General features: G+C 39.2%; 1 protein-coding gene across 3 annotated transcripts; it reads left to right on the plus strand.

Moving 5' to 3' along the window:
- The first annotated feature begins 228 nt into the window (after positions 1–228).
- LOC145497554 (nucleoside diphosphate-linked moiety X motif 6-like) lies at positions 229–7426 on the plus strand. Of its 3 annotated transcripts, XM_081477370.1 has the most exons (6): positions 229–906; positions 2343–2549; positions 3379–3434; positions 4838–4913; positions 5747–5794; positions 6732–7426. In XM_081477370.1, the coding sequence occupies exons 1-6, from the start codon at positions 699–701 to the stop codon at positions 7049–7051; spliced, it is 915 nt and encodes a 304-aa protein (XP_081333496.1). In that variant the 5' UTR covers positions 229–698; the 3' UTR covers positions 7052–7426. The 3 variants fall into 3 exon arrangements, with proteins under 3 accessions (XP_081333496.1, XP_081333497.1, XP_081333498.1); XM_081477371.1 differs by lacking the exon at positions 5747–5794; XM_081477372.1 differs by lacking the exons at positions 3379–3434; positions 4838–4913; positions 5747–5794.
- The last annotated feature ends 1132 nt before the right edge of the window (positions 7427–8558 follow it).

The following is an 8558-nucleotide window of genomic DNA, read 5'->3' on the forward strand; positions in this document are numbered from 1 at the left end:
GAGTCCTGTAAAATGCACCAGTAACAGTGCGATTCCGCGAAGAGCGCAGTGCGTGAATTATGCTGTTACGCAAAAGCACGTGGCCTTAAGGGTCACGCAAGACATTCCAGTGTCACACTGACTAGGATTAAGAAAGAAACATGTAAATAAGTTCTTACATTTTTCATATCGTTTTGTGTAGTTTCTAAAAAAACATTACATAGCGCCGTTTGCTAGAGGTTGCACCTTTTGACTACACGTAAGACAACTGTGTTTAATTAATGTTTTTTTTTTTTGTAACCTGGTCAGTGTGACACTGGAATTGCATAAGAACAAAATTTATGCATTGTACTCTTCTCGGCATTGCACTGTTACAGCATTCGATCAGTATCTGTGAGGGATCTATCAGTTTGAAAATGAATCCTTATCAATCGATTTACATACTGCACGGTATAGAAATTGCTATGTTCAGTTCAGTTGGGTTGAGGTCATATACACTGCGCACAGTGCTGACCAGAATCTGTACGTATTGTACATGTATTGTTCTATTCATCAATGGATCTAGATTTGCATGGTATTAGAGCCATTGTTATCGTTCAAATCTCGATCTGTCCTCCATCAATTGTTTGCTTTGTCTTTCACTGTGTTAATGCAGCAAGCAGAACAACCAGACTAGCTAGTAGGTACAGCTGAAATTTTGTGCAAAAAGACTCGCTTTAATGTTACCTTTGATTAAGAGATGCGTCGAGTCGGCTGGAAAAGGACTTTGTAAAGTTTATGTGTGTAGAAACCAACACAGTTCTGCTGCCGCATTACTTGCTGTGAAATGCCTGGAGTGGCAGCCAGCCGAGTTTGACGGAATAGAGGTGAATTTGGACCAGCTGGGAGGAAACTATAGCATTGATAAATTTTCTTTTAGGTTGAAAGGTGAGTCAACTTTACCACTGCATTAGTTTTCTAATGTTGAAGATAACATTTCAACATTTTAAGGGTTACGTTCGCCAGTGAAAATTTATAACTTTCATATAGCACGGCAAAGGGCGGCAAAGGGCGACAAAGGGCGGCAAAGGGCGTCTAATCAGGCGATATGTAAATTCACATCCTCTTCACGATTGCGTGCGTTTTCTTGAAGTATTGAGTTGTACAAAAGGAACTAAACTCTTTTCTTTATTCTGGGACAATTGAAAAAACATAAACACGAAAGAGGCGCGCAACTCGCGGGTTCAATGCAAAAAAATTGAAAATTGGATCTTTGCGGGAAATTGGTTGGCGCGTGGCTTAGTGGTTAGAGCGGTCGATTTGTAATCCGGAAGTCCAGGGTTCAAAGCCTCCTCTCTGCCACAAACTTAAGAAGTAGTTGAGTGCTTCGGTTTGGAGCCTAGTGGATTTTTTTATCCTACTCAGGAAGGTGTTGTCAAAGTTGTCAAAGTTGTGATTGGTTTGATGCCACCGCCCTCCTAAATCATCATTTATTGAACGGGAAGAACGTGGATCGTTTGGTATTCTTGGCTTGCATTGTCACGCAGTAAAAACTATAACTCGAAAACCATTCAGTGGATTAAGTCAAGCAATTGTGATGTTATAGGAGATTGATAAAGAAGACACTTCTCCAAGTTTTAAGGCTGTGCGTTTTCCTAAACTTCAGATATTCGTCGAAACATTTTGCACAAATTTACAGAGCCCAGTATGGAGCCGCCATGTTGGTGTACCTCCGTGGTACACCAACATGGCGGCCTGAAAATAGTGTAAACATGAGCAACTTACTTTGGCTATCTAGGAGACTGATTATCTGTACTGAACAAACAAGCGTTTACATAAGCAGTTTTCCTAATACTTTAACTTCTGAATAGGCCAAAAATCCCGAGATAAGTATATACTTTTCGAAAACGCATTCCTAGCTTCATGCATGTCACGCACGCCATAATTCTGAAATTCAAAATGCGCTGGTTTCCAGACGAAGCAAGCTACTGGGCTGAAAAGTTGTACACAGATATAACTATAGCACACTTTATGCCTGATGAGGATAGAAACGGTGGTGTCTCTTTAGTTTTGGATTTTAGAACATCATGACGTCAAGTGCAAGCGATTTTTTCTTTCAAGTTCAAAATGCAAATAAGATCATCTAATAGAAATCAGGAAACTAACTTTTGGTACGTAGAGGGCAGCAAAGACAGTAGGGGTGGGGCAAAGTCCTGTTTACGAGTGTATGCTTTTAATTTTATCCATAATTTGCCCTTCAAGTCGCGTCTGGCTTCATAGAGTACACTAAAAGCACGTCACGCACTCATCACGCGTGACGCGATGTACTTTTCATAACTTACAAGAGACAGGTGCATTTTATCTCCGTTTGTTTTGTTGTCCAGAAAGCATTCTTTATTGGAAGGAAGGCAGAAAAACGTCTGCATGGATGAAAGTACCAATTGCCCAGAGCCATTTGATACCGGTGGCATTTGATCATGGCTTCATTTATCATCACGCTGTCAGTGATTATGCCATGCTGTTAAAATGGCTCCCACAATTCGAGGAAAGTAGAGTGCCACCTTTCGCTACTCACCAAGTTGGAGTCGCAGGTATAACTTTTACTTTATCATATTTCTTCAAAGCTATCAAATCTACCGGAGCGATAGGGTCATCGAAATTTGGCATCCCGTACATAAGTGCTTGAAACAGCTCAGATCACAAGCATATATCACACAGCTTGGGGATCTCAATGGGGCTGGGTCACCTTTGACGGTTGACGGTCAAAAAAATATATACTGTACCTTTCTAACGGTTGGCGTTTAAATTTTCAGCTGTTTAACGGTTAAATTTCCGTGATATAACGAGTATACGGAGAAAATTTCGTTGACGAATTGGACCTTGATCGATGTTTACCGTTGTGTGTGATCATGAGGCGTCATGGATAAACAAGTCCAGGTTTGAATGCAGAAGAATGCATATATCTATTCAAAAGTGCAAATTTATGTAGTTGGTGTTAAAGGTGAACTGAGTAGTAGCGCGTTGGTGAAGACAGTGACCTGCTTTTAAATGTATGATGCCATTACTATTTAATTAAGGCGCGGGTTTAGCGACTGTAAGTGTAGATCTGTCCGGGAAGCCTTTTTGATTGACGCCTGAGTTGGCATACATTTCGTGATCTTCATATTTCCATGCTTTGTAACGGATTCTCATGAAAATTCGCATATTTGTTAAATTACGCATGCGGTTTTAGTTTCTATGAAAAATACGAAAAAAATTGTTGACATGGCGTAACAAAGTCGAAGTGGTGAGATTCTCGTTGCCGCCGTCGTCGTTGTTTGCTTAAGTTCTCTAATTTCCCAGTTAACTCTGTCACCCTTCATCTTCTTGATTTTTACCGTGTGTTTTTTTTTTCTTACGCGATATGTTGATTATTTTCAGGTGTTGTCCTCAACAGTAAAACAAGTGAGGTGTTGGTAGTTCAGGACAAATATACGGTAAGTGCACACAAAACGTGTGGTTAAATATACATTGGCAAATCAGCGTAACGATCTCTGTATCTAATAATAATAATAATAATAATAATAATAATAATAATCACTTTATATAAGTGTCGATGTATTTAGCACTAATGTGCTAATTGGGGACACTGTAAATAAACAAACAAATATTTCAAATATAACATAAACAATTAAGAATCCCAACTGGTGGGAGGCTGACCAGTTGGCTTTTTACACAACGCGGTCGAGGAGTTGAACTCGGGGCTACCGAGAACAAATCCAGATAGCGGTAGGGCGGAGGATTTGAACCAGGGACCTCCAGATTTCAAATCCAGCGCCCTAAACCACTCGGCCACGCCGCCTCCCAAAATTAAAGCTCTCTGCGCGGCATACAGGTGTATCATTATAGGGGTCCATCATAGGAAACAACTTGCTTACACAATCGACGCTAAGAACTCGAATTTTTGTCGTACTTGAAATGTTGTAATTACTGCAATTCAGAACTGACGTTTTTGCGCGTTTTTTTTTTTTGTTTTGACTATCGCAAGGAGCTTCTTACTTTCAGTCCCCGTCCACACTATGCCAGAAAAATTTGAAAACGGAGCTTCGTTTCATTTTTGAATTCCTCCGGCGTAGTGTGGACGGAAAACATTTGATGCGTTTGCAGAGTGAAACCTCCGTTTTCAAATTCCTCCGGTGTAGTGTGGACGAGGCCTCGTACTTTAATTGGTTTTGCTATCGCTTAGCTCTGTGATATGATTGGTTTATAAATTACTGCAGCATGCTTCAGCCAATCAAAGTGAGCATTAAATTTTTCGGCCAGTTTTCCAAAACCAAATCGACACCAGTCGTGACTTGTGAGCGTTTTTGCCAGCCTTGCACCGTATTGTAGGGCGCCTTCCATTCAACCGAAACGTTTTCGGAATTTCCTGCTGAATGGTTCGCGTTTCGGATTATTAGTGAGTGTCGGATTTTCTAGGAACTTTTGTAAGAAATTTCCGTTCCGTTTGTGCCCGTTTCAAAAGTTCAAGAAGTTTCGGTAGTATAGAAAGCGCCACCTCAGTGGTTTTGTTTTGAGCTCTGATGACTGTTGTATAGCGTTCATTTTCCTTTGATAAGACTGACTCAGAAGACGAGTTTACTTTTGGTTTGTTTTTACTACAGTCATCATTCGAAAACCGCCCTACCTAGTAAAACGCTTAGTACAAATAAATAAATTACAATATTACAAAAATCCTCGGAGGAAGGCGAGAACCAACAACAAAGTCAACCCATATATGACACCGGGCGGGGCCATATTGGTGGGAGGTAAGCGCTCTCACCACAGCACCATCCCTGATCCACAGGTTTTGGTGATTAGTTTGGTGATGATAATATTAGCATTGCTCTTAACATTGCAGTATAAATTTGGACAAACAAGGAGACCTAAAATGTGGAAATTTCCTGGAGGACTTTCAAATGAACAGGAAAATTTTGGTGAGTTACTCACGAAAGATATATTTAGCTCTTATTAACCGAGCTGGAGGTCTGTATGGGAGAATCTTGACCGAGGTCGTGAGTACAGACCGAACGCAGTGAGGTCTGTACACACGACCGAGGTCAAGATTCTCCCATACAGACCGACTTAGCTCGGTTAATAAGATGTTTATTATATGGCAAAGAAGAAAACTTTAATTCGTTTAATGTAACCGGTTTGCGGACAGTTTGCTTGCGAACGGCGATGAGCTTAACTTAAACCTGCCGAAATTTGCTCGTTCTCTTTACTTGTTTGTTTTGTCATCAGGCTTTTTGGCAGTGCCATAAATGATTGAGAAGAAAATAAAAGAAAATGGTGAACATTTCTGTAGTTTAGTTTGCTACTTTGTCAACGCAAAATGAAACCGGTCTAGCTAGATGCAGATCTAGATGGGAAAATCTAGACCGCGGTCAATATCGATTTCAGCCAATCATATTCGTGAATTCGGTAGTTCCCAGTCTTTGTGAGACGCAGCCATATAATAAAACATAATATTTAAAATTGAATTTATGAGACCTCAGTTGAAAAGAAACACTGCGACAGATATTTTTGGACTTCTTCATTTTTGGCCTCCATATTCAAATCACCTTTTTTGCAATTGTTTACGTTTTATAAACCTGGGCCTGTAGGAAGTTGGGAATTTCACAAGAGAGTCAGCCTTACCTCTTTTAATTTATTTTTTAACAATAAGCGGCTTTAGCCTCTTTAGAATTACTCAACTCGTTGTGCAATTACTGATGATTACTGATGAAGTTATCGTTTGTAATATATTCTTTTTCCTTGACATGTTTAGAGGAAACAGCCGTTCGTGAAGTAGGGGAAGAAACTGGCGTCCAAGCAGGTAGTGTGTTTTAAGAAGCTCATATCACTCATTCCTAACTGGAAAACAGAGAATTTGTTTTCAAATAAAAAATTGATTAAATCTCATGACTTTCCATGCCGCCCTTAGGTGTAAGAAATTTTAATCTGAAATCATTTCAAATCATATGGTTCACAGCCTCTTTATACATTCTCAGGCCTTGAATATAACAGCTGTACTTTATATTTTGCTCTCTTTAGATTACACAAAACAAAATCTTCACAAAATAAAGAGCATGTATGATTTTAAGTTTGTCTTAACCCTTTTATGTTGGAAATTAAACAAAACGCTAGTTCCAATGACTTAGTTGTTAGAATAAAATCACCCAATCAGAGCGCTTCACTGTCTTTAATGTTGCCAGTCGATTATCTTCTGAGTATTGGACCGGGTAAAGTTTTCATAGCTGACGTCTTTCAATCATGAAGTCATGAAATAAATCTCTTATTGACCTAGCTCGCACGTGACCGCGCACTGGTACAATATCGCCTAACAAATTAACGGTCTCGAACTTTTTTGCTTACTGTGCGAAACTTAAAGCTGATACTCTTTCAGTGCTGCTCGCAGAGCATTTATTAGGCATTAGTATAAATCTACTTGCGTTCTTCCCCGAATGCGGTTCTCTTACTGGCTAATATACGCTACTCACTATATATTCTTTTGTAGCAGGAGTCCATGGCCTATGGGTCATGGGCTCCTGGTTGTAGGTAGTGAGTAGCCTGACACGGTGTACATGTGCGGTTGTTAACAAAACGGGCGACGCTTAATTCTTTCCATTTTCGAAGTGTAAGCGAAGAGCTAAAGTTTTGAAAGAATAGTACACAATTAGATTATTGGCTCGCGACTTCTATGCGAGCTCATAATCAAACTGTCAATTCTTCATCACTGTAAAATGAGCGATCAGTTTTTTTTTAAATCCTAGATTTCAGATCTGTCTTAATGTTCAGGCAGCAACACCAAATGAGGAATGCCTTTGATAAGTCTGACATCTACATTGTGTGTAGATTGGAGCCACTGAGCTCTGAGATCAACCACTGCGAAGAAGAGATTGACAAGTGGATGAAACTAGCAACTCTCCTTACCCACCCAGAGGTCGGTCCATTGACGAAGCTTGTAGGAAGGTTGGCTGCCCATGGATTAAAGAACGGATTTGAAAATGTCGATATGGTACAAAACAGAATGAGGTCTTGGATAAATCCTGAACAGACGATCTCTCTTTATCACAGATATCTGCCCAACTAACAAATTAAAACTGTTAATTTCATTCATCTTTAGTAACAATAAAACTGATAAGCATCTTGATAACTAATTTAGAAATCATTTTGAAGAGATTCAAAATGGCGTTTGGTAATAGAAAAGTTATTAAAATAAAATGTCTTACTACTTATACACCTGTTCTATTTTTACCAGCAGCTACTGATACTTAGCAAGAGATTATGATCATATTCTCGTGTACTTAATCAGCACTGATCTCGAAATTGATGCGTCCCCCAGTTTACGTTTGCTAACGCTACCAGTTGTGTAATTTTGAAAATCAGCCTCGTTTTCATGCTGATAGATCTCGTGACTCTACTTAAGGTATCAGGTACGTGTCGTTTCCACTGCGTTTCATCTTTTCAAGGTGGTATGGTACCCTCAATATGGACCAAAAAGTTTGTTTAAATATGGTAAAGAAAGATCAATTGTGTGCTATTGCACTCAAGAAGAGAAATTAAATTTCTAGAGTTTTACTCAAAATGGTTGCTATGGAAACCAGCCACAGCCTTTTGAAGTAGTGTTTTATAGTATTGACGCCAACACTTCCTGCTCTTTTACAAAACAAGAATAGACTGTCAAATAAGCATATCATGTAAGTTTCTGTTTTGTTCTGTGATATGAACCTAAGTTTTGACAGTTAACTCTTATTTTCAGTGCTTTTTACAGCTTTATTTGGAAATAACCTTATTTTTTACCACACCCAGTGGACAAATCATCTCATGTCACGTGACAGACCTTGAAATGTTACGATTTTTTTGGTTTATATCATCATGACACTATTGGTCTTTGATGAGCCCAAGTTTCAGAAATTCTACTTAAAAACCTTGCAAAGTAGAAATGTTGGCGCGAAGTCAGTCGGTACAAAAGTAACCTTTTGAGAAAAATGCACTTTAAGTTTCTTACACGAAGTATTAAGCATTTAACGAGCCACAAATAGTGGGGGGGGGGGGGGGAGGGTGCAGATTGGATCTCGGGGGAGGGGGTGCAATGGTTTGTTCTATTTTGTAAAAAGTTACCGCAGTTGTGGGAAATATTCCTTGTCATAAGGGAAATGGATGAGCCTGTGATGGCAATTTGAGGCAAAGCTTTTCGCAAATAATTATACCAATCGAGTTGTGCATGTCTTAAAAGTTTTTTCTAAATAGTTTCGTTCATATAAGTTAAAAATAATCTATATTTTTGGTCACGTTCTTATAGTAAACAGTCGTTGCTATGGCCGTTGCCACGTGATAAAACTTACACCACTGTGTACTTTCCTTAAATTTCACACTCATCTGGAAGGAAATTCGGCAAGATCGTTTCAAAATGTTTTTGACAAGTCCTCAAGGGTCTTAAGTCTTGTATTTCCAAGAAATTGAATTTCTCATGAACATCGCCATATTTTAGGGTACCATACCACCTTAATTGTGCCTGCTTTACATTTGCGAAATGGAAAACATAAACATGTACCGTGTTTCTATCGAGTTTTAGTATAAATCTACTAGCGTTCTAT

This window comes from Orbicella franksi, chromosome 9, assembly GCF_964199315.1.
Source record: "Orbicella franksi chromosome 9, jaOrbFran1.1, whole genome shotgun sequence".
NCBI classification, from domain to species: Eukaryota; Metazoa; Cnidaria; class Anthozoa; order Scleractinia; family Merulinidae; genus Orbicella; species Orbicella franksi.